At 39.8% G+C, this 27215-nt stretch overlaps 1 protein-coding gene across 3 annotated transcripts in view; it reads right to left on the bottom strand.

Moving 5' to 3' along the window:
• Positions 1-27215, bottom strand: part of LOC138761122 (coronin-1C-like) — a 176994-nt gene that overhangs the window by 37957 nt on the left and 111822 nt on the right. For all 3 annotated transcript variants that reach the window (XM_069932760.1, XM_069932761.1, XM_069932762.1), the window contains exon 3: positions 18777-18899. In XM_069932760.1, coding sequence (XP_069788861.1) covers positions 18777-18899 — 123 coding nt within the window. The remainder of the gene's footprint in view (positions 1-18776; positions 18900-27215) is intronic.

Here is a 27215-nt window from a genome sequence, read left to right as displayed (position 1 = left end):
ATTTTCAAAACTTAGTGAATTATACTGGGCATTATATTGCAACCTAATCCATTGACTGCTATTTTTGGAATTATAGTTCTAAAGATAGTAGTAGTTCACAGACAAGTTTCTCTTGTGTCTTGGTGTGAGCTTGCAGGGGCCTCAGATTGAAGAGACTGCCATCCGTGCAGAACCGGATGTAAACAGCGTCTTCATTGTTGAGGTCTTTCATGGCTTGGTTCAGCATCATGCTGAAGAAGACTGAAAAGAGGGTTGGTGCGAGAATACAGCCTTGCTTCACGCCATTATTAATGGAGAAGGGTTCAGAGAGCTCATTGCTGTATCTGACCCGACCTTGTTGGTTTTCGTGCAGTTGGATAATCATGTTGAGGAACTTTGGGGGGCATCCGATGCGCTCTAGTATTTGCCAAAGCCCTTTCCTGCTCACGGTGTCGAAGGCTTTGGTGAGGTCAACAAAGGTGATGTAGAGTCCTTTGTTTTGTTCTCTGCACTTTTCTTGGAGCTGTCTGAGGGCAAAGACCATGTCAGTAGTTCCTCTCTTTGCGCGAAAGCCACACTGTGATTCTGGGAGAATATTCTCGGCGACACTAGGTATTATTCTATTTAGGAGAATCCTAGCGAATATTTTGCCTGCAATGGAGAGCAGCATGATTCCCCTGTAGTTTGAGCAGTCTGATTTCTCGCCTTTGTTTTTGTACAGGGTGATGATGATGGCATCACGAAGGTCCTGAGGCAGTTTTCCTTGGTCCCAACAAAGCTTGAAAAACTCATGCAGTTTGACATGCAGAGTTTTGCCGCCAGCCTTCCAGACCTCTGGGGGGATTCCATCCATACCTGCTGCTCTTCAGCGCTTGACGTCCTGTTTTGCGGAAACTGCCAAAATGTTTGGCCTGGAAGTCAGCCTGAAGAAAACGGAGGTCCTCCATCAGCCAGCTCCCCACCATGACTAACAGCCCCCCCACATCTCCATCGGGCACACAAAACTCAAAATGGTCAACCAGTTTACCTATCTCAGCTGCACCATTTCATCAGATGCAAGGATCGACAACGAGATAGGCAACAGACTCTCCAAGGCAAATAGCGCCTTTGGAAGACTACACAAAAGAGTCTGGAAAAACAACCTACTGAAAAACCTCACAAAGATTAGCGTATACAGAGCCGTTGTCATACCCATACTCCTGTTCGGCTCCGAATCATGGGTCCTCTACCGGCATCACCTACGGCTCCTAGAACGCTTCCACCAGCTTCGTCTCCGCTCCATCCTCAAAATTAATTGGAGCGACTTCATCCCTAACATCGAAGTACTCGAGATGGCAGAGGCCGACAGCATCGAGTCCACGCTGCTGAAGATCCAGCTGCGCTGGGTGGGTCACGTCTCCAGAATGGAGGACCATCGCCTTCCCAAGATCGTGTTATATGGCAAGCTCTCCACTGGCCACCGTGACAGAGGTGCACCAAAGAAGAGGTACAAGGACTGCCTAAAGAAATCTCTTGGTGTCTGCCACATTGACCACCGCCAGTGGGCTGATATCGCCTCAAACCGTATATCTTGGCGCCTCACAGTTCGGCGGGCAGCAACCTCCTTTGAAGAAGACCGCAGAGCCCACCTCACTGACAAAAGACAAAGGAGGAAAAACCCAACACCCAACCCCAACCAACCAATTTTCCCCTGCAACCGTGTCTGCCTGTCCCGCATCGGACTTGTCAGCCACAATCGAGCCTGCAGCTGACGTGGACTTTTACCCCCTCCATAAATCTTCGTCCGCGAAGCCAAGCCAAAGAAAAGAAGTTCTAAAGATGGATTGAGTTCCCACTTCTGCTCATCGGGTTGTAGCCTTTATTGCACTGTTGGCCAGAAGAGCCATTTTATTTAAATGAAAAGATCCTAATTTATCTTTGATGCAATGGTTTTCTCATGTCATGTTTAAGATTAGAAAAAAAAAATGAGAAGTTGTACTTTTGATACCTCCATTAAGTTTGAAGAGAATTGGTGTCCTTTTATAAATTATTTTCGTAAGAGTTCATCTGTATTTTAATTTTACCTTCCAGACTGTTTACGATTTCTGATTTTTAAAAAATTATTGGGAAGGACCAGATAAAGTGTTTGTATTGATCTCAGTTTAGGCTGCCCAGCCTTTTTTTTTTTGCTGATTTATTTTTGCTTATTTTGGTAGGTTATATTCCAAATTGAAGAGAAAGAGATAATATTATTCAATTGGTTATAATGTTACATGTTGTATTATACGTTGTAATATATTGAGGTCTGTTTTTACTATTCGATTCTACATTCTATTCTCCTCATGTATTGTTTACTTATATGATTAATAAAAATACTGAAAAAGAAAAAATATTCAAAAATTCTGTTTCCATCATCCTTTGAAGAGATTCCAAAGACTCAACACTCAAAAAGTTTTAAATCAATGTTTTTTAAAAATAAAAAGCCATGTCTCCTTCTTGATGCTTCTACACGAAGAAACATTCCCTGTAAATCCACACAATGTACATTTCAATCAAATCCCTTTTCACTGATGCAAGCTCAACCTAACTGTTCCTTCAAAGAAGTCATATGTTCCAGATACCAGCCAAGCAAATTTGGATGGTTTCCAATCCATTAAAATCGTAAGAACACTTCTGCATGCTCAATTCAAGATGTGATGTCACAAATGCCCTATATAACTGAAACATAACCTCTACTTCTGCAATCAGCTCCTTTGCAACAAACAGCAGCAGCTCTGTTAGCTTTCCCACTTGTAATATCAACATATTGACATCACAAGAACATATGAAATAAGAGCAGGTGTTCAGCCTTAAAGCCTATTCCGCCATTCAATAAGATCAAGGCTCATCTCCCCCTACCTGCTTCTCCACCCCCCCACCCCAAATGTCCCCCCAGTTGTGGTCTCCACACCAATGGAAACCTACCTACCTCTATCTTAACTATGTCTTCAAAAATTTTGTATGTTTCTAAAACATCTCTCATTCTTCTATATTCTAGTGAGTACAGTCCCAGAAGACTCAATTTCTCCTCATAATTTAATTCCACCCCCCCATCTCTGCAATCAACCTGATAAACCTCCACTGCACCATCTCCACAACCATTACATCTTTCCTCAAGTAAGGAGACAGCAGCCCGCAGTACTCCAGATACAGCCTCACCAGTACCTTGCAGCAATAACCTTCCTGCTCCTAAATTGCATCCCTCTAGCAATGGAGGCCAAATTCCATTTGCCTTCTTGATAGCCGGGCACATACAGTCCCAAGTTCTTCTGCATGGCAGCATGCTGCAATCACTTGGCATTTAAATAATACACTGATCTTCCATTTTTCCTTCCACAGTGGAATATAATGTTGGCAAATATGAGGTTAGCCATCTGCTAGACCCTTGCCCACTCTCTTAACCTATCTAGCTCTCTGCAGACTCTCCGTATCCTCTGCATAATTTGCTTTTCCACCCAATTTAGTGGCATCAGCAAACTTAAATACACAACGCTCTGTCCCCTCTTCCAGATTGTTAATGTGCATCGTGAACAGTTGCAGGCCCAGTACCAACTTCTGCAGAACACCATTGAGAAATACTCCCATGTAGCCCAACTCGCTAATACTAATGCTAATACATCACTCTCAACTTTATGCATCCTTAGCCTCTGTACACGTCTGATTGCAGCACCTTATCAAATGTCATCTGGAAATCCAGATAATCAGCATATGCTCCTCTCAACCTTCTATGCTCATTATATCCTCAAAGACTTCCAGTAAGTTTGTCAAACAGGATCTCCCTTTGCTGAATCCATTTCAATCCAGATTCCTCACTATTTCTTCTTTAATGGTAACTTTAAGCATTTTCCAAACTACAGATGTTAAACTAACTGGTTTATATCCTTTTTTGAATCGCAAAAGGATGCCCTTCCAATCCATCGGGACCTGTCCAAAGTCCAAGAGAATTTTGATAAATTATCACCAAATCCTCGACTTGTGCTGTTTCTTTCAGTCTCCTGGGGTGCATTCCAGCAGGATCAGGGGACAGAACTTTAGACCCTCGATTTTTTTTTAATGTTACCTCTTTCGTGATAGCTATTACATCCAAGTCCTCATCTCCCATAACATCTGCCTTTGGCTTGTTCAACAAGCCCTCAACCATGAAGACCGACACAAAATAGTTATTGAAACCCTCAGCCTTCTCACCATCCAGTATCAATTCCCCTTCTCATCTTCCAAGGGACCAACCCTCACTTTCACCACCCTTTTGTGCTTTATACAATTCTAAAAACTTTGACAGTGTTTTTAAAAATTCTGTGCTGATTTTTTTGGTAGCCCTTTACTGTCCTCTTTACTCCACTTCATGGTTCTTCACTACTACATCGTTTAGCAAATCCTGGACCATGACACAAAGATCTTCCTGCAGCTCTGAGCTCCCTGTTTACATAATACTTATTTTTCCTTTGTCCTCTCATTTGAACCATCTGTCTGCCTTAGCAGTTTCCTTGGAGCACTTCTTCAAAGTTTACTTTCCCATCAGCCTTTTTCTGTCATTTGCAAATTCAGCAACCTTAAGTGGCTTTAATCCAAGTTAATCACAAACTTTTAAAAAAAACAAGGGCCTTGTGCTGATATCTGTGGCCCATTTATGCTTACCATTTCTTGTCAGCCAACCAGTCTTCACTCCACACCTATATTATTTCCAACCTCAGGCTTTACTTTGTGCAATAACTTTTAACACCACCATCTTATTGGAAAAATAGTTTAATAGGTTCCTCTTTATTCACAAAATTTATTGTCACATACTTCTTACAAAAACCTTCAAAAAATTGCTCAAACATGATCAAGTTTGCTTGATTACCCTGTCCATCAACATAGCCTTGCAATAACATCATGGAGATTAGCTTTTAACATTTCCTATATAGCTTACAGGTCTGTCATATCTGGATTTCTGTCTCTCTCCCAGTTTGAATAAGGGAAGTGGTACTTGTTCTTCACTCTTAATCACCAGTTTCATATTTATGGCCAACTTCCCAGTACTCCAATTTGTTCTTCCTTATTTATCTTTTGATCTTTATCCAGTCCACCCTCAACTTCACACCCATTTTTGTGTTGTGCAAGAAAGGGTGCAGGGCATGTGAAGAGCCCAAGGAGTCAGTACTTGGACCATGGCTTTGACTTGACTGGGGTGCACTGGATAAATTCCAAATTTGTAGATGGTGCAAAATTAGGAGCCAGAATGAACTGTGAGGATCGTCAGCAATAGACTTTAATGACATGTGGACCAGATGGAATGAGCAGACAGCAAATGAAATTTAATGCTGAAAAGTGTTAAATTTTAATCGGAATAAGGAGATGGCAATATAATTGGGGGTACAGTACACAAATCTGGGATAGTTGTGCACATTGATTGGAGATGGCATGGCAGGTTGAGAAAGTTAAAAAGAGAATACAGCATTAAATGCTTTATCAATAGAGAGATAGACCGTACAAGAGCAAAGAAGTTGGGAACTTCCAGAAAACATGATTGGGCAACAGCTGTCCAAACTGAGGAAAGATGCTAAGGCTTGAGAGAGAATTTTGCAGAGAATTACTTAAATAGTTTCAGGGAAGAAGGACTTGTCAATGGACTGGAGAAACCAGGATTGTTCTCCGAGGAACAAAATGTTGAAAATTGTATGCATTGACAGGAAAGCATGAAATAAACAAGGGATTAGAAAAAAAATTATTATTTTTTCTTTGTTAATGGATAGAATCCGGAATGCATTGACAGGGTTAACAGCCAAGGAAACTAATTCAATTGTAGCCTTTAAGAAGATATAAACAGACTGATTGAAATGGAAAATACATCACAACGGTGCAATTTCACAGCACCAGTGGTAAGACTTAAATCGTGACCTTGCGTGCTGTGCTCTCAGTGGAGTGGGCATCTTCTCCCTGTAACTAAATGGATTTCTCCCACTCCTTCCCCAGGTTCTCCAGTTTCCTTGCATTTCAACCACATGCCAAATGGATAGGTTTAATTGGTTACTGTAAATTTCTAACTGAAGGTAAAGAGTGGAAGATTGAAGGTAGACTTGATGGACACAAAAGAATAATACAGCAGTGAAATGAGTTGGGAATGGGATTCAAGGAATTATTCCAGGAACTCGTATAAAAGAATAATTTCCATCATTTCAAAATATGGATGAGGACGTGAAAGGAAAGAATTTGCAAGGGGAGTGGGTAGGATGCAAGGGAATCAGACTAGGTGGTTCACTCTTGAAGAGGAAGGCAAAACACAATGGGCCAGATGGGTACCTTCCACGATGATACTCTTTTGTAATTCTGCAATTGTTAATGGATGAGAACACCATTAAGAACATCCAATCTTAAGAGAAGGACACAGCAGTCAAGGATAATGGTATAAGGGAAAAATTGAAGACTTCACAAATATCTTATCTAAAATGTAGCACTTCTTCCTTAGTATGCCTCATTAACAGATTCTGGTCGAGAACACTGCTAGATGTGGGAAGCTAAGCACAATCTGCTGGAGGAACTCAAGAGGGTCAAGCAGGACTGGAGGAGAAATAATGGTTGATGTCATGAACTGAAACCCTTTGTTGAGTGGTTACATGTAGAAGAGGACAGGGTGGGTGGGATAGGTTAACCAGGTAGAGGTGAAACCTGATGGATGGAGCAGTAGATGGCAGATGGAAGAGAGAAGCAAGGAAAACCAAAGGGGTCAGATAGAGTGGGCCAACTGATGAAAATAATTAGATAAACAGATATACTGGAATATGTAACAGTTAGTGAACTGATTAGCCCGACGTTATTATAGCATCAGCAAACCAGGTTCGAATTTAGTGTTGTCCACAAAGAGTTTGTATGTTCTCCCAGTGTCTGCACGAGTTTCCTTTGGGTGCCCCTGTTGCCTCTACATTCCAAAGACGTATGGAATTAGTAGGATAATTGGTCACATGAGTGTATTTGGGTGGCACAAGCTTGTGGTCTGGAAGGGCCTGTTACCTCCAAAATTAAATACATTTTTTATTCTCCTTGTATTAGTTTGTTTACATTTGTTATTTGTTTACAGTTATTTGCCTACATGTGCATGTTGTGCAGTTTTTTTTGTGCACTACCCAAAAGTGGTGATTCTGCTTCACCCACAGAAAAAAAATCTGAAGAGTTGTACGTGATCTCATACATGTACTCTTACAATAAATCTGAATGTAACAAACATTTCAAGTGTTGCAACTTGCAATAATGGCTTCCAACAGCAGAGGGTAGTCCAGCAAAACCATCAGTTACACACTGTACATGGGAGATGAATTTCAGAGCCATGAAAGTTCAACATTCTTACTAATTTACAAACACCATGAAGTGCAGATGCAAGAGATCTTGATGTTCCAAACCAGTCCAAGCAAAAATCACCTTGGCCTCATGCGATGAATATACCATCAGCTCAAAAGCGATTGTTTCTGTTGATAAGCACCAAATTAGTTCCCTACATTGCTCCAGGTGCTCAATGTGATCTCTTACTCAAATCTGCATAAACATTTGTACAAAAGGACCGAAGGGCACCAGAGTCAAAAAATGAATGGGTGGGTGAAGAGAGCTGAAAACAATAGATTCACAAAGAATAATGCTGGGCTTTGTATCCCAACAAATATGCCAAGGAACCAAGTGAGTATGTGAAACTGCTTACTCGATACCACACAAAGGACTCACAGGATCAGGAGTGAATGACACTCCTGTTTTTAATCACCCCTGCATTGAATCCTCCGGTAAAAGCAAGCCGTTGCAAACAGATTACTCTTTTTCTGTCAGAGTTTTCAATGATTGTCCAAAACTAATCACAGAAGTTTCTGCAGGATGCCTCACAAAGCCAGAATGAACCATTCCCTGCCCAAAAGGTTGTCCAAGCATCCTGATGGTCTTCAGGTTTAAAATAATTTCACAGTCAACTCACTAAATGGCACACATTAGTAGTTCAATCTACTCACAGCAGGGTGGGGGGTTTAAAAATTCAAAGTGTTCAAATCACCATTTAAAAAATACACAAATTATTATTTTAAAAGGCAAACACCTAAACAAAAAAACATTTCAGTCAATCCTTGCTTTTGAATTTTCAAAAGGATTTTAGGCCAAGAACCATCAAAATTTTAGAATTGAAATTAAGGGGTTGCAAATCTAAATTGTAACGGTTATGTAATGAACACAAACTACAAACATATGTTACCATTTAAAAAACTGAAATTCTTGAACAGTGATGAAACCAGCTGCTAATACAATAGGAAACAGATTCCGGATCATCATAATCTGGGGTTTCGACAAGGAAAGTCTGTTCAGTGTCTAGACACAGAAAAAAAAGCTTGTGCAAGTCAGAAGTTAAAGCTGTAACTAGCCTGAGAGAGTTAGCGAATCAGATTTAGGAGACTATAACCATGTGAGAAGATAGCTCAAGTAACTGTATGTGAAGTTTTGGTCATGATTAACCCCCAAATCATCAAAAATTTACTTTGAGGAAAATGAATTTTCAAAAAACATGCAATGGCAGGCCATGACTGTAAAACATTCTTTTGGGGAAAAACATTAACAAAAATCAGAGATACTAAATTCATCTTTCACAAACCACTTAATGGAAGGTCCAGAAATATAACAGCAAATTTTGCAAGGCTCGACAAATGACAGCAAAACCAGACAATAAAAATTAATTGAAGTGACAGCAGAGTATAAAGGAAATTTAACTTGGAGAAGAGATGGTAAAAGGCTCTTCCAGCCCGTGCTACCCAAATACAAAACACAAACATGGTGGAGAAACTCAGCAAGTCACACAGCATCCATATGAGAAACCAACATTTCAGGCCAGGGCTCTGAAGCAGAAGCAGGCAGGTGCCTGAATTTAAAAGGGGGGGGGGGGGTAAAAAAAATCAATCGGGTAAGTAGGAAGGGGAAGGGATAGGAGCACAGGCTAAAAAAGTAAGACGTGAGAGGGGTGACTGTAGATAAAAGGAAGAGGTGAGTAAGAAACAAGACTGAGGGAAAGAAAAAGGAGGGAAAGAAAAAGAGAGAAACCAGGGGAGGGGGTTAACTGAATTGGAGGCGATGTTAATGCTGTTTGGTTGGAGATAGCCAGGACAGAATACAAGGTGTTGCTCCTCCTCAGTTTGCCAGTGCATGTGGCTGTGGATAGACACTTAGCGTGGGAATCAAAATGGTTTGCCACTGGGAGGACTTCGTTGTTGGAGCAACAAATCAAAAGTGCTCAATGAAATTATTTCCCAGTTTGCATCCAGTTTGGTTGATGTAGAGAAGGCACAGCGGGGGCACCGGAATCAGTAGACGACTCCTGCAAATACACGGGTTGCTTCCTTTGGAAGACCTTTTTGGGGCGCAAATGGTAGTGAGGGAAGAGGTGTGGGCGCAAGTAGGGCATTTCTTGCAATCACAGGGTAGGTCTGAGAGGGCAATTCCTGGGACAGGATGAGTGAGTTGTGGTTGGAGCAGTCTCTACAGAAATTGAAGAGGAGAAGGTGTGTCTGCTGGAGGGCTCCAATTGTAGGTGGCAGAAATTGCAAAGGGTAATATGTCGGATGCAGAGGGTGATGGGGGTGATAGATAAGTACAAAGGGCAATATTGTCCTTCTTGCGTCTTGGGTGGAAGGCGTAAAGGCAGATGTGCAGGATATGCAGCTGAGTTAATGGCCTATGAACATTTATTTCCTTTTTACTCAAATTGTTATCCAGTCTCTCCCTAAATGTACATATTCTACTCATCCATCTTTTGGGAGATGAAATTCCACATTCTCAAACAGTTCAGACTTCCCTATTTAATTTCCTGATACCCAATCTACATTTGCTCAGAAATGAATGTACTTTTCGTTCATGATTCAATGATTGCACAAGTACATCCGATGCTGCAGCCTTCTCCAGTACTTGATGCAAAACATGCCGACACACAACCAGTCACAACATGCATATAGATAAACAATATATATGCAGGACATATATTCACATAAATAGATAAATATTGTTTTGTTCAACTGAGTGCCGTGGTTGGTCAATGTGAGCAGTTTTTGGCCATTCAGCATTCTCACTGCCCATTGGAAGAAACGGTTTCTCAGCCTACTGGTGCTGTCTCTAATACTCCTGTGTCTCTTTCCCAATATCAAGAGCTGAAAGACGCTGTGTGCAGGGTGGAAGGGGTCCTCAACAATTTTGCAATCTCTCTTCAGACAACGATCCTGGTAAATCATATTGATGATGGGGTGGGGGGGGGGGGGGAGGGAGAGAGACCCCAGGGATACTCTCTGCCACACTTCTGGTCTATGGACTGACCTCTCGATAGAGCTCTTGTAGAAGGTTGACAGGATGGTGGCTTGGTAACTGTGCCAGCTTGTTTTCTCATGAAGTGTAGTCACTGTTGCACCTTCCTGAAAAGTGAGGAGACGTGTATACACGAGTACATCACTAGATAAGTGACAGTGGTTATTGCTGGTCCTCCTGAAGTCCACACTCATCTCTTTCATCTGGTGAAACTCAGGTGTTACTCTCACACCATATCACAAGATTTTTTACCTCTTCTCTGGAGTGTGACTCATCATTGCTTAATCATAGTCAGTGCCACAGGGTAGAAGTCATTGAGGCCTGTTACTGTCACCCTCTTGGATATCGGAATGAAGGTTGCTGTCATGAAAACGGCAGGGGGGGGGGGTGTTGATGTCTGAAGACTTCTGTCAATTGGTCTGCACAGTCCTTCAGAACCCAACCTGCTATGTTGTCTGGTTCCGCTGTCTTGTGTGATTTCATCTCCGTCACGGCTATATAGGGAGCTCATTCACCAGGGAGATGCAAAGCTTTCTTCAGCGTCACCCTGTTCCGCTCATCAAACTGTGCATAGATGTTCAGTCTATCTTTTAAAGGAATGTATCATTATCTTTAGCTCACAAGGTTGACTATGATCTGTTATAGTGTTGATCCCTTGCCACATGAGCCTTGTGTTACCCATGTCACACAACTGTCTGTGGATCCTCTGCATACCTACACTTTGCCTTCCGGTTTGCACAGAAGAGTTCTGCCCTGGTTGACCTTAGTGCCATCTTGTCCCTGCCTGAAGGCAGCTTCACAAGCTTTGAGAAGGGATGGACGTCTGCATTCAACCATGGTTTCTGGTTAGCCCTGTTTGCGCAGCATTTGATCTCAGAGACACCTCAACACATTTGTTGAGGTAACCAATCTCTGAACTCATGTACTTATCGATGTTTACATGGCCATTGTAGATGGCCACCTCCCTGAAAATAGCTCCAGTCTGTGGTCTCCAAGCATTGTTGTGACCTCTCCACCACCCCACCCATGTCCTGTTCTCCCTGCAAACTGGCCTAGTTTGTTTTGCCAACAGTCTGTACAGCAGGGTTAGCAGGACAGACGTGATCCAAGCAACCAATGTGGAGGTGAGGAGCAGCCTTGTATGCACCAGGGATACTGATGTACAACAGATCCAGGGTGTTCTCTCCTCTGATAGTGAAGTTGATATGCTGCTGGATTTTTGATGGACACATCAAAGAGTAGGAATAGGCCATCCGGCCCATCAAAGCTGCTCCGACATTCAATGAGATCATGGCTGATCTGATGATAGGCTCACCTCCACCTAACTGCCTCCCCCCCCCATATTCCTAATTCCCTTCCTATGTAAAAAATCAATCCAACTTTGTCTTAAATATATTTACTGAAGTAGCCTCTACTGCTTCAATGAGCAGCGAATTTCACAGATTCTCCATCCTTTGGGAAAACTAGTTCCTCCTCATCTCCATCCTAAATCTACTATCTTGAAGCTATGTCCCCTAGTTCTGGTCTCCCCAACCAATGGAGACAACTTACCTACCTCCATCTTATCTATGCCTTTCATAATTTCATACATTTCCATAAGATGCCCTCTTGTTCTAAAATTCTAGCAAGAAGGCTCAATCTCTCCTCAAAGGCTTACCCATTCATCTCCTCAGCACCGTCTCCAAAGCAAGTACATCCTTCCTCAAATAAGGAGACCAGAACTGCATGCAGTACTCCAGGTGCGGTCTCACCAGGACCTTGCACAGTTGCAGCATAACCTTCCTGCTCTTAAATTCCATCCCTCTAGCAATGAAGGCCAATATTCCATTTGCCTTCTTTATAGCCTGCTTCATCAGCAAACCAACCTTTTGTGATTCGTGCACACACACTCCCAAGTCCTTCTGCACACCAGCATGCTGCATTCGCTTGCCATTTAAATAATATTCTGATATTCCATTTTTCCTTCAAAAGTGGATAACTTCACATTTGCCAACATTGAACTCCATCTGCCAACTCCCCATATCCTCTGCACAATTTGGTTTTCCACTCAATTTAGTGTTTATCAGCAAATTTAGATATACCACATTCCACCCCCTCTCCTAGATCATTAATGTATATTGTGGGCCCTGCACCGGCCCCTGTGGCACTCCGCTCAGCACTGATTGCCAACCAGAAAAGCACGTGCTCCAACTCTCTGGTCTCTATTGGTTAACCAGTCTTCTATCCATGCTAATACAAGTACACAATCCTTTATTCGGAAAATTCCAAAATCTGCCTGTTTCAGTGGAGGGTGGGGGGTTGGGGGGGGAGAGATAGAGAGAGAAGTGCAACTAGGTTTATGCAGGGGGGGGAAGAAGAGAGACGGCAGCGCGACTCGGGCAGGTGGGGAGGGAGAGAGAGAGAGAGACGCCAGTGCAACTGGAAGGAGGTGGATATGGCACCACAATTTGGGTGGGCTTAAATCTGCAGCAGCTGGCTTTTGTTCTGAAATCCAGAAAAATCCGAAATTTGGAACACACTGTCCCCCAAGGGTCTGGATAAAGGATTGTGTATCTGTACATCACCCCCAAAGCTCCAAGCATCCATATCTTCTCTGCAATTCTTTTATGGGACACCTTATCGAATACCTTTTGGAAATTCAGGTATACAACGTCTATCTACTCCCCTCTATCTACCACACTCATTATAAACCCTTGTAAATTTGTCAAACAGGACTTGTTTTTGCTAAATCCACGCTGTATCTGCTTGATGCATCCATTTTGCTCTAAATGCCTTGTTATTTCATCTTTTATGAAAGCGTCAAACATTTTCTCAACTACCATTGTTAAATTAACTGGCCTATAGCTCCCTGCCATTGACCTATATCCTGTGAATTGAAGCGTGACATTCACCATCTTCCAATCCACTGCAACCTGCCTAGAGTCCAGAGAATTTTGGTAAATTATTATAAACTTCCACCATTTCTTTCAGTATCCTGGATGCATTCCATCAGGATCAGGAGATTTATCTATCTTCAGATCCTCAAGTTTTCAGAGCACCAGCTCTTCAGTGATAACTATTATATCAAGGTACTCACTTCCCATCACATCCATAACATCTGTCTTTGGCATGTTCGACATGTCCTCCATTGTGAAGGCTGACATAAAATAGTCATCGAAACCCTCAGCTATTTCCTCATTACCCAATATCAATTCCCCCTTCTCATCTTCCAAGGGTTCAACCTTCATTTTAGCCACTCATTTGCACTTTATATTATAAAATCTTTTCTTGCCTATTTTTATATTTTGTGTTAACCCATTCTCATCATCTACCTTCCCTCACTTTAAAAAGCAACAAAGAATCATGAAGTGAGCAATAAAGTTTTTCCAAACTTCTTATTTCCCACTGCTCCTAATGGTTTTGTAAGCACGAGATTTTAGTTTAATGCCTTCCTTTATTTCCTTACTTATCCAGGACTGGTTATCCCTGCCCTTGCTTTTAACTGGAATATCCTTCTGTTGAGCAGAGTGAAAAATCTCTTTGAAAGTCTTCCACTGTTCCACAGCCATCCCACTGGTTTTAGATGAAACTATTCTATCCTCCCTTTTATGCGAAAGTTAATCATAGGAATCCTCTTGGAATGACTCATCACATGAACTACAAGATTGTTAATTTTACCCATCGATTTGCACAGGGCCAGATCGAAGATAGCATTTTCCCTTGTAGGTTTAGTAACATTCTGTTCATGAAAGCCATCATGCATACACTGTATGAAGTTCTCCTCAAGGTTGCCTCAACCAGCCTGATTCAGCCAGTCTACGTGCATGTTAAAGTCCCCAACAATAACTGCTGTTCCATCCTTGCATGTCTGATATTTTTTGGTTTATTGCCTGTGCCACCATAATGTAATTATTGGTGGCCTATAGGCAACTCGCACCAGTGATTTTTTTTTTTAAACTTTACTATTCCTATTCTCTGCCCAAATGGATTCAACATTTTGCTCCTTCCATCTAACATCATCTCTCACTATTGCCCTGATATCATCCTTATACAAGAGTGCTATCCACCACCCTTGCCTTCCTAGATAAAAACAAAATGCTGGAGAAGCTCTGCAGGTCAAAGTGTCTTTGATGTAGCAAAAGTGAAAATACATAGCTGACATTTTGGGCTAGAGTCCTTCATTTCGTGATTTACTTCCAACCCTTACCTTCCTGCCTGTCCTTTCTCATTACCTGATATCCTTAGATATTTAATTCCTAGTCCTCTCCACCCTGTGCCCATATTTCTGAAATGGCCACAAAATCATACCCCTTTGTACTGATTTGTGCCACAAGTTCTTGCATAACTTTGTATTTTTGAGACTGTGTTTAGAAATCTTTCTTACTTTTCTAAAGGCCTTTACATTTGTTCTATAATGTTGCAACCTACAGCACATTGGAAAACACAAAGAAAATTGCTCAGCTTCATGTTTTCTCCAGGAAAAAAAATTTATAGCGAATTTATAACTTTTAAGTACACAAAGAATTAAAATAATATGTAGGTATTGATTAAATCTCTTCCATTTAATGTAGCATTCAAATTCCTAATGACACTTTTTGAGTTTGTTACTGGAAAAGATAAACATTCAGCATATTCTCTCAAAAGAATGTAGTCCTCTAAATCACAATCAGATTCCATTTCATGGAGAAGCAATTTTGGTGAAATCTCAACAAAATTTCCTGTACCAAATTTATGCGCATCTAAACACTAACAAGTTGATTTAAAATGCTTCACCCGAATTAAGATTATTGTGGAGTTGATAAAGACTGCAATTCATGGTGGATTCCTTTTTTAATTTAAACCAGGCATATGATAAAATACTGGTTGGAGGTGATTTTTATTGTCATCTGATTTTGTTGTTAGATAAATCCCCAAAAACAGTAGTTAGAACAAAAATGGCTAAACAGTTAATGACAGTAATGAAAGAAATGAATTTGGTAGAGATTTGGAGGAAATTAAATGCAACTGAGAAAGACTTTTCTTTTTACTCATCTCAGCATGATTCTTACTCGAGAATAGATTTGTTTTTTTAGCATCAACACAATTACAAGGAAGAATTTTTAAAGCTGAATACAAGAGTAGGATTTTGTCTGATCATTCTTTGTTGTTAATTACTTGTACTAATTCTGAGATAATGGAGAATCTGTATAGATGGAGATTTAAATATGTTGTTGAAAAATTCTGACTTTATTATGATGGATTATATACAGTTCTTTTTAAAAATAAATGTAGATTCGGTTGATAGTAAATTTGTTTTGAGGGATGTCTTGAAAGCTTATTTGAGGGGACAGATTATTAGTTTTACAGCTAAAATTAAAAAAAACATTTGGCTGAGACTAATAAATTAGTGAAAGAGATAGAGATTTTGGAAAAAGAATTACAGAGGGAGGCTACAGAAAACAAAAAAGTTTGTTTAACTTGAAATTGCGGTATAATTCATTACAAACATATAAATTTGAAAAGTTATTGCAAAGGACTAAACAATGTTATTATGAGTTGGGTGAAAGAACCCATGAAGTATTAGTTTTATGGCTTCTGGGACAATAAATGCTATTAGATGTGACTTGATTACATAAACCTCAGGAAATTAATGATGAATTTCATTGATTTTATGATATATTGTATACTTCTGAAGCATTGGAATACTAAAATCGATACCTTTTTGTCTTAATTGGCTTTACCGTCTTTAAGGGTCGCAGAGATTAAAGACTTAGATGCTTTTTTTTATTGTTATGGAGGTGAAGGAAGCATTATGGTCAATGGCTGGTGGAAAATCTCCAGGAGAGGATGGTTTTACTTCAGAATTTTATACAGAATTTCAGGATTTATTAATTCCTATATTGATGGATGTTTTGAAGCAGGTGATGGAGACTGGTTCTTTTTCGGATTCCTTTTCAAGAGCACTTATTACAGTTATTCCTAAGAAGGATAGGGACCTATTAAAAGTGTGATCTTATTGATCTATTTTATTAAATGTGAATTATAAAATTGTTGCCAAAGTTCTAGCTAATAGACTAGCAAAATATTTACCAGATTTGATTCATGTAGATAAAGCCAGCTTTATTAAATTATATCACACATCTCAAATGAAATACAAAAATAAACCAGAATTTTCTAACAGATGTTTTAGGTGTGGAAAAGATTTTTTACATTCCAGCTGGTTATGCACGAAATTAAGACCCTTTTGGATAGAAGTGGGAGAAGTGTGGATAAAAATTGAGGGTGTGAACTTCCCTCTAGACTCGGAATTGTTGTCAACTTTTCCGAAAGTAAATTTAAATTTAATAAAATTGTGTTGTTAATAGCCAGGAAATGTATTGCGGTAATGTAGAAATTCCTACTTCACATGTTGGAACATCGAAGTGCAATGTTGTATCCCCTTGAGAAGTTTACTTATTAGTCTTAGGAATACATATAGTATGTTTGTCAAAATTTGCCAACCTATTAGAAATTTAATACTTTTAAAATGATGTGACTCGGAGATGTCAAACCTTGCTCCTGTTGCTTTTTCTTTTCTATTTTCTTTCTTTTTTTTAAAAATCTCCCTCCATTCCCTGCTGTCTGTCCCCATTTCTTTCAAATCTGGGGAGGGGACGTTGGGAGAAGAGGGACTCTCCTTTTTTTTCTGACTTCATAAAAAGTTTTTCTTTGATTTTATATTCAATATATTATTGGTACATTAATTGAGTCCGACATACTTTATTTTCTTAAAATAAATAAAATATTCAAAAAATGTAAATAGTAGATTTTTCTCAAGGTACATAAAGTACAATTTTGTTGTACTTAAAAGACACAAGAGCAACTTGTCCGTGAACTGCTCTTTGCAGACGATGCCTCTTTAGTTGCCCATTCAGAGCCAGCTCTTCAGCGCATGTCGTCCTGTTTTGTGGAAACTGCCAAAATGTTTGGCCTGGAAGTCAGCCTGAAGAAAACTGAGGTCCTCCATCAGCCAGCTCCCCACCATGACTACCAGCCCTCCCACATCTCCGTCGGGCACACAGAACTCAAAACAGTCAACCAGTTTACCTACCTCTGCTGCACCATTTCATCTGATGCAAGGATCGACAAAGAGATAGACAACAGACTTGCCAAGGCAAATAGCGCCTTTGGAAGACTACACAAAAGAGTCTGGAAAAACAATCACCTGAAGAAACACACAAAGATCAGCATGTACAGAGCCGTTGTCATACCCATGCTCCTGTTCGGCTCCGAATCATGGGTCCTCTACCAGCATCACCTATGGCTCCTAGAACGCTTCCATCAGCGCTGTCTCCGCTCCATCCTCAACATTCATTGGAATGACCATCACCAACATCAAAGTACTTGAGCTGGCAGAATCCGCAAGCATCGAATCCACGCTGCTGAAGACCCAACTGCGCTGGGTGGGTCACGTCTCCAGAATGGAGGACCATCGCCTTCCCAAGATCGTGTTTTATGGCGAGCTCTCCACTGGCCACCGAGACAGAGGTGCACCAAAGAAGAGGTACAAGGACTGCTGAAAGAAATCTCTTGGTGCCTGCCACATTGACCACCACCAGTGGGCTGATATCGCCTCAAACCGTGCATCTTGGCACCTCACAGTTTGGCGGGCAGCAACCTCCTTTGAAGAAGACCACAGAGCCCACCTCACTGACAAAAGACAAAGGAGGAAAAACCCAACACCCAAACCCAACCAACCAATTTTCCCTTGCAACCGCTGCAATCGTGCCTGCCTGTCCCACATCGGACTTGTGAGTCACCAACGAGCCTGCATCAGACGTGGACATACCCCTCCATAAATCTTTGTCCGCGAAGCCAAGCCAAAGAAAGAAGAAAAGAAAGAAATTCTTTTCCATCCTCATTCATACTCAACTCTGAGTCCCAACTATTTCCAGAAATGTTTAAAATTTCTTCCATTACCCAATTCTCCATAATTCATCCCAACTCTTACAGGTTTGGCTCAAAACAGCACTCTTTCTTGTTCTTTCACTGATCCTGCTTGATCCAGATTTCCTTCAGCAGATTGTGTTTCACCAGATTTCAGCCTCTATAGACTCGTGTGTGTTTTCATTTTTATTAATCACTTCCTTTCTATATTCTTCTAGTTCCCACAGGTTTTTAAGAACCTCCTTTTGTTACTTGCTAGTTTCCCTTCTTAACATTTTTTCCTACTTCCTCCACTGAACCTCAAAATTCCTATGCTTACACTTCATTGTTCAATAATGCAACCATCTTCCTTCAAACCTTCAAGTTTTTCTTTAATAGCTGTGATAGGAGCATATTATTATTCAGGTCATCAATAAATTATACATTAGGAGAATAAAGCTTTCACAAAGATCATTTCTTCAACTATTATGAATCAGGGGAAAAAAATTGGAGTCACCTTGCATAAAAATGTAATAATCTCTTGAAAGCATTAAATATAATAACTAGAGGAAGGTTTAAAGTAATTGCATATTTTTCTCTGGCTATCATTCACTAAAACTATAACTTACCATAATTGAGCAATCCTCCGATCCGCTAGCAATAATCTGGTCATTGTGTGGACACCATTCAATGTCCAGCACTGGTCCTGTGTGCCCACAAACAGTTGGATATGCTTTATCAATCCGGCCCGTCTGTGAACAAAGAATGATACAGGTTAAAGTATGTTTAATCAGGCAGTAGTGACAGTTTTCTAAATTCCAAAACATTTGATGCTTTTGAGTTCTGGCTAAATAATTCCATTGATGTAATGCAAACTAAATTCTCACACCAATCACCTTATCATTTGTTATCTCAACTCATTTACTCTGCGTGCATTTTATATTTAGGATTCATCACAGAGATTTAGTAGTTGTGCCTGTGTTTGTGCTAGTAGCTCAGCAAGTGCCAGTATCAGTATTTCTCCCACTGTTTTCCAATGGTTTACCCAAACTATACTATGTTTAAATTTAGAGAAAATTAGAAACTCTGTCTATGAATCCCCTTCTAAGTTTGAGTTAACCTGGCGATCATTTATTCAATATTTTCATTTGTGGTGAGTTGATCTGGCTCTGTTTTCTTTCTATGATTATGTATGATAATTGGGCTGTAAGATGAGATCGGAGTGATCGGCGTGGTTTAGCTATATCTGTAGGTTTTTTTTTAAGTTTTTTTAATTCAGATTTGTTTTTTCTTCTTTTTTGGGGTTTTTTTTTCTCTTTTTTCATATATTGTTATTAATTATCTTTTTTTTTAGAGATAGTTCACACCCTAAACTGATCTAAAATTTTTTTTTATGATATATTTTTATTCTGTAATATTATTGTTTAATATCTCTGTATTAATTCATTACTTACTATGTATTTTTTATATCTCTTTGAACTGTATGTGTTTATAAATTATAATAATAATAAAAAGATTGAAAAAGAAAGTATCAGTATTTCTAATTCAGAAGTATGCTTGTCAAATGATCTCTTGAGAATACCTGAGAAACAGGAAACTGCACAGGTTCTCAAACAATTAATCCTTTTATACTTTGGGAACATCAGGAAATTAAGTAGCCTCATGAACAAGTTACATTTTGATTTCATTTATGCCCTTTTCATTTATGCCCTTCCCTCAAACTTCCATGTTCCTCTATGCTTCACACATCCTACAGTGGATGTCAAACTCCCAGATTACAAACTTTTGATTCAGCTTGTCCTCTCCACATAACCAGAACCAACCCCTACTTTTGAATATGATCACAGCAAAAATAAGTCAGCTCCATTTACAGCATTTAAGGGGCAGATACTTAGTAACCCAACATGGAGCAGACACATGTCAAACTCCCAGATTATATAAACTTTTGATTCAGCTTGTCCTCTCCACCTAACCAGAACCAACCCCTACTTTTGAATATGATCACAGCAAAAATAAGTCAGCTCCATTTACAGCATTTAAGGGGTAGATACTTAGTAACCCAACATGGAGCAGACACATTTTGGATTGGAAATCCTGTTTCAATTCTTCAGGATAAATTCGTTTTAAGACACCAAATCCAAATTAATTTGGAATTGAGATGGGAGAAATGAAGTCCATCACAACATGTGCATTAATTTTGATCTGAGTGCCCATGGACATTACAAATTCAGAAATTATTTAAGTGATCATCAAGGGAGCACTTTGCTGAAGTGAAACTCATGCAGTCATCAGCATGTTGACATCTCTGCATACAAGTTCATTGTCAATGTCCAACTGCTTTATTTTCACAAGTTCCTCTGGTTACAGAACCCTGCCAATTATTAACAGGCAGGAAGCTCACGACTCCATGTTAGTCAGTGTTATAGATGTCCAACTATTCCACTGATCTAGGGGTTAAATAAATTAAATTAATCACAATGTGATTGATAATGGCATTCAAGCTGTGAAAATCCATTTAAAATTTAATTAACAAACATGATTTGAGAATTTAAAAACTGATAAAGTTGATGGGTTTTCTTTCTTCACCTAAAGAAATATTTCCAAAGAGGAACCATTTTTGTAAGAAATGTGACAATCGATATTTAGAAAGGTAAGTTTTGGGCAGAACAGGAGGTAACAAATTTGGCCTTATTTGAAATATTCCAATTTTATGTTTGACATCCACATGTCTGCAAAGAGAGCCACTGCTCCACATTTAATTTGAAGGACCACCACACGGAACGCCCTCAGTACTACGTTGGAAAGTTAACATGCTTGTGTCTCTTAAGTGGGATTTGAGTATCAGGAATGCTATCAATTGTACCATTTATTTTAGAATGGTCAAATTTGGTCAGCTCTCCAAGGTGCTTGCTTCACATGAACCACTGCCCACATTCAAACTGCTCAATCCAAGATGATTTTCAAAACACCTATTGGATTGAGCCACAAGTTTAATCATCATCAACAAATAATATTTCACCACGTTGGCCAATTTGCCACAGAAATGCAGAAAAAAAAACAAACAAAAAAAAATCAGTAAAGATGTATGAAAGGAGGAGTTTGCATGACACCATTTAAAGGATCACATTAACTGGGAAATGAAATACAATGCAACAATATATTTTTTGGGAACACTGATGTCATGATTCAGGAGCAAAACTGGAGTTATCTCCCCACTTAATTTTGAGATTAAATTCCATTTTGACCATTTCAAGTTCAGTTACAATGCCCTGTAAAATCTGGTGAACTAAAATCAGGTTGAAATTCTTGCAACCAGAATTGAAGGAGGTCACTGTGTGAAAATTCCTTTTGTAAAGAAATTAAAAGGTGGCCATTACCACATTAGAAAATTCCACAAAGTCTCTCGTATTCCCCTGCCCAGGTTGTAAGTCTGCAGTGATAACCGTCATCTCTCTCCACATCCAACTAAAAGACCCATGCGTAACGAAACTAAGAAATCAATGCCTGGAGAGCAGATTCTGTGGACTCTTCTTTTGACTGAATGGCTTGAGATTTTGTTTCTGGAGTTTTATTTTGGGCTTGGACTGTAATGGTCTGGGTTTTTTTCCTCTCCACATACACATGATGAATATCTGTTGTTAGTGGTTTATTGAGTTAATTGTATTATTGACAAATGTGAATAAATTTTTAGTTAAACTTTTATGTTTAAACCATTTGTTTATGCATATCTCAATTGCCACTGGTGATGTGTCACAGGTATAAAACCAGTCCCGGAAAACAGGTGCACAGAGTATAATTGCTTGTTAGTAGTCCTTGAAAACTGGGACATGGAGTCCAGAAGTTTTATTATTGTTTTAAGCATCCATATCTCAAAAAGTATTTTTAGACAACAGAGGAAGAGAAACATGGCTCCCTTTGTTTAGTGTTTGGAAATGGCATACTTTTATATGTACCTGAATAAATGAAAAGCAATTCAATTGAGCTAATAGACCTGCAGCAATCTTTAGCTTTAGACTGATAAAAAAAACAATTTTTTTGTAACAACTTGGATTTTATCTGCCATTTAAGCAAAAAAAAACCCCCAAAACTTTCAGTGCCATGACATGCAAAAAAAAACTGTTCAAGCTAAGCTGAAAGACATCAGAAGAGGAAGTATATTTTATGGTGGTTATTAGAAAAGAATTACACATCTCACAGTATGCAGAACAAGGCTATGAAATCCCATTCACACATTAGAAAAATTCTTGTTCAAGTTTCACATTACATTGCCTGAAGGAATAGTCTTCTAATTGAGTGATTAATTTAAACATACAGCATGGTATCAGGCCTTTTCAGCCCGCGCTGAACAATTACACCTAATTGACCAACAACCCCAGTACGTTTTTGAACTGAGGGAGGAAGCCTGAGCACCTGGAGGAAATCCCAATGGGCATGGGGAGAATGTACAAACTCCTTACAAAGAGTGCAGGATTCAAATCCCGGTCCTTGTCACTGGCATTGTAAAAGCATTGCATTTAGCGATTCTGACCGTGCCACCCTAAGTGGAACCTTTGCTCATCTTATCAGAAAAACAGAATGCTGTTATTCTAGCCAATAATTATCAATCAACTAAATATTGCAGGTCTATTATCTGGTCACTCTTAGCAGGTTTGGAGGATGAGAGAGCTACATTTCCATCTGGTTTGGTTAGCATTTATATGACGAAGAAGAAGAGCCAAGCTTGTCAACAAGAACCATAGAACATTACAGCACAAAAATAAGCCCCTTCAGTCCTTCTAGCCTAGTCCCACTAACCTGCACCCAGTCCATAGTCCTCCAAACCTCTCCCACCTATGTACCTGTCCAAATTCTTCTTAAATGTTAAAATTCACCACCTCAGCTGGCAGCTCATTCCACACTCCCACCACTCTCTGTGTGAAGAAGCTCCCCCCTCATGTTCCCCCAAAACTTTTCTCCCTTCACTCTAAACCAATGTGCTCTGGTTTTTATCTCACCTACCTTCAGTAGAAAAAGCATATCTACATTTACTGTCTATCCCCCTCATAATTTTAAATACCACCATCAAATCTCCCCTCATTCTTCTACACTCCTGGGAATAAGACCTAACCTGTTTAACCTTTCCCTTTAACTCAAAGAGCACAAAGAAAATTTGCTGGGATGTTGCCCAGACTTCAGGAACCATCTTATTGATATCTTTCCTATAGTTAGATGACCAAAACTGCACACAGTACTCTAAATTTTGCCTCATCAGTTTTTATACAACTTTAACATAACGTCACAACTCAAACTCCATTCTTTGATTTATGAATACCAATGTGCCAAAAGCTCTCTTTACAATCTTATCCACCTGTGATGTCATTTCCAGGGAATTATTTATTTATATTCCAAGATCCCTCTGTTCTACTGCCCTCCTCAGTGCCCTACCATTTACCATGTATGTCTTTTCTTGGTTTGTTCTTCCAAATAGCAACACCTCACATTTGTCTGCATTCAACTCCATCTGCCATTTTCAGCCCATTTTTCCAGCTGCTTCAGATCCTTTTGCGAACTTTGAAAACCTTTTTCTTTGTCCACAACATCTCCACCCTGCTGATCCAATTTACCACATTATCATCATTGATATAGATGACAAACAACAATGGTGCCAGCACCAATTCCTGAGGCACACCCCTAATCACAGGCCTCCAGTCTGAGAAGCAATCATCTACCACTACTTCCTGGCTTCTCCTGTCCAGCATTGTCGAATCCAGTTCACTACTTCACTATGAACACCTAGCATCTGAACCTTCCTGACCAACCTCCCACACGGGACCTCGTCAAAGGTCTTACTAAAGTCCACGGAGACACCATCCACAGCTTTTCTTTTGTCTACTTTCCTGGTAACCTCTTCAAAAAACTCACTAAGATTGATTAATACGATCTACCACACACAAAGCCACGTTAACTAACCCTAATCAGTTTTTGTATATCCGATCTCTTAGAATACCTTCCAATAATTTACCTACTATTGACATCAGGGTCACTGGCCTATAATTTCCAGTGCTACTTTTGGAGCCTTTTCTTAACAAAGGAACCACATGAACCTCTTATCCTCTGGCACCACTGCTGTGGCTAAATATTTTAAATATTTTTGCCAGAGCCCCTGCAATTTCTACACTAGTCTTCCTCAAGGAGGGAATATCTTGTCAGGCTCTGGGGATTTATCCACCCTTATTTGCTTTAAAACACCAATCATTTTCTCCTCTTTAATCTGTATAGGTTCCATCCATGACCTTACTGCTGGTTTTCCTTACTTCCCATGACTCTGTGCCTGTTTCCTGAGTGAATACTGATTAAAAAAAACATTCAAGACCTCTCCAATCTCTTTTGGCTCCATACAAAGTCAACTACTCTGATCTTCAATTTTGTCCCTTATTATTCTTTTGCTCTTATCAAAACTCTTACAATTTTCCTTCACTTAGTCTGCCAAAGCAATCTCTTTTTTGAAAAAAAAACACTTTCCTAAGTTCTTTTGAGGTTTCTCCATCACTTTTTAATACTCTTCAAGTATTTCATATGTTCCATGATGCTTACACCTGCTATACACCTCTTCTTCCAAACTAGATCCCCAATACCCCTTGAAAACCAAGGTTCCCTATGCCTGCTAACCTTGTCTTTAATCCTGACAGGAACATACAAATTCTGTACTCCCAGAATTTCAGTTTTGAAGGTCCTCCATTTACCTCGCACATCCTTGCCCGAAAACAACTTAACCCAATCCACACATTCTAGATCCTTTCTCATTTCCTCAAAATTAGCTTTTCTCCAATTTAAATCTCAACCGGAGGCCCAGATCTATTCTTCTCCACAATTAACTTGAAACTAATGGCATTATTATAATGGGACCCAATATGTTCCCAGACACAGACCTGTTCTGTTTCAGTCTCTAAAAGGAGATCCAGTATTGCAATCTCTCAAATTGATATCTCTAGAAAACTTTCCCAAACACACTCTTCATAGACTCTCAGATCTATTCTCTTTAAAAGTTAAAGCATGAGACCAGCTTTAGGACATTGCAAACCCAGCAGGCTTTCATCTGCTTGCATAGCCAAATGAATATTCCACAAACTCTGACATGCACTTTTGGAATGAGTCCAGATAAATGCAGAGAAAGCAACATTGTTAAAGCATAGCTGATAGAGCTGTAGACTACTTCTGCCGTGATAAGCAATAACCATGTATACACTGCACATTCTTTTGTACCAGCAAAAAAATCCTTTACCCTGTACCCCATTACAAGTGTTGACACCAACTTTCATATCTGCATTTTTTCATTTGGAGAACAAGCAGAATTCTGAAGATCAGCACCTCTCGGTTTAAGAATACAGTCGTTTCTTTCAGGTTGCTCTCTACCCTTTAACCTCTTCTTGTTGTAGTAATCATGGACTGATCTGACACCACAGAAGCTCTGTCTGCACTATTGTTATGCTCCTTTAATTTCTTACACTAAAATGACTGAATATTTATTAGCTATTATATTTATTAGGTATATATTTTAATGCAATTTTAGCTTTTTTAAATGGTCTGTCTTGGCTGCAGCAAGAATTTCATTGTACAATTTGTCAGACAATAAACTTATCAAAATAAAATCCTGTCTTCTATTTGTTGCAGATGATCATTTAATATCACAGTCTGGAATGTCCTAATGCTTGATATTGAGGAAGTCATCATTTCAGGGCTCGAGTTGCGAACAATGGGTCAGAAAAATGAGCCACGGTCAGAATCATTTACTGCATGTAACAAACACCTTGGCCTATTTCACTCTCCAACAACCAGCATCAGATAGTCAACCAGCCAAACAACAGGCATAATTTGGATACAAAAGCGTGGGTGACTGGTCATCTCTGATCATTACCATAACAAATGACCATTACTCCAATCACTCAGCTGTCTTCATCATTCTCTTACCATTACAGAATCAAACAGTTCTTTAGCAACAAGTGGCAAGACGTCAACTCTCCCTCCGCAAATAGTTTAATTCCAAGACACTGTTCTCAAGAGAGATTAGACTCCCAAATGATAACATGGCAGGGGCTACATTTTGATGGTCACTTGGACCAAATAATTCTGTGGCTCCTTCCACAGGCACAATCCATTAGAGAACTCTTCAAACGGGATAAAACATACTAATTCAAAACTACAGTGCATGTTGCTTGCAGATGTCACCAAACCAATTACTTCAAACATTATCCAGGAGAGGTGCTGTGGTGTCCAATTATGCAATGCAGAGAGCCAAGAGTAGAAAAGGGGTTGGGAATGTGCAAGGAATGGGGAAGGTTAAATAAATTGCAAAAAAGGAGTAGCACAGTTAGCACAGTGGTCAGGACAACACTGTTATAGCACCAGCAACCGGGGTTTGAATCCCATGCTGTCTGCGAGGGGTTTGCACGTTCTCCCCGTGTCTGTGCAGGTTTCAATTTAAGTTTATTATCATCTGATTGTACAAGTACAACCCAATGAAACAGTGTTCTCTGGTCCTCGGTGCAAAATACCCACACATAACACGCAGACAAATAATAAATATGCAGGTCAAATGTTTCATCCATAAAAGTAAATAGTTTCATGAATACGAGAGTCTCAGATGGTCAACGTGAGCAGATCTTTTGGTGGTTCAGCATTTTAACTGCCTGTGAGAAGTGTTCTTTGGTCCTCAATGCAAAAACATGCCAAGATACATGCAGACATAACACATGTGCATACATTCAATACATCTGCAATATGTACAATATGCTTATACGTCAAAATAAATAATTATTGTTAAATAAATAGTAGTCTCAGATTGTGTGAGCAGTTCAGTCATTCAGCAGTCTCCCTGCCCGTGGGAAGAAGTTGTTTCTCAGCCTGGTGGTACTGGCTCTGACACTTCTGCATCTCTTTCCCCAATGGGAGCAACTGAAAGATTGGAAGGGGTCCTCAACGATTATGTACATACTCTTCAATGATCCCTGTAGATTACATCAACTGGGGATTTGTGGGGAGGGAGACTCCAGTGATCCTTCTTGCAACTCTTAATCGTCCTATGGATTGAC

Source organism: Narcine bancroftii, chromosome 4 (assembly GCF_036971445.1).
Source record: "Narcine bancroftii isolate sNarBan1 chromosome 4, sNarBan1.hap1, whole genome shotgun sequence".
Lineage (NCBI taxonomy): Eukaryota > Metazoa > Chordata > Chondrichthyes > Torpediniformes > Narcinidae > Narcine > Narcine bancroftii.
This window is presented reverse-complemented; position numbering and strand designations above follow the sequence as displayed.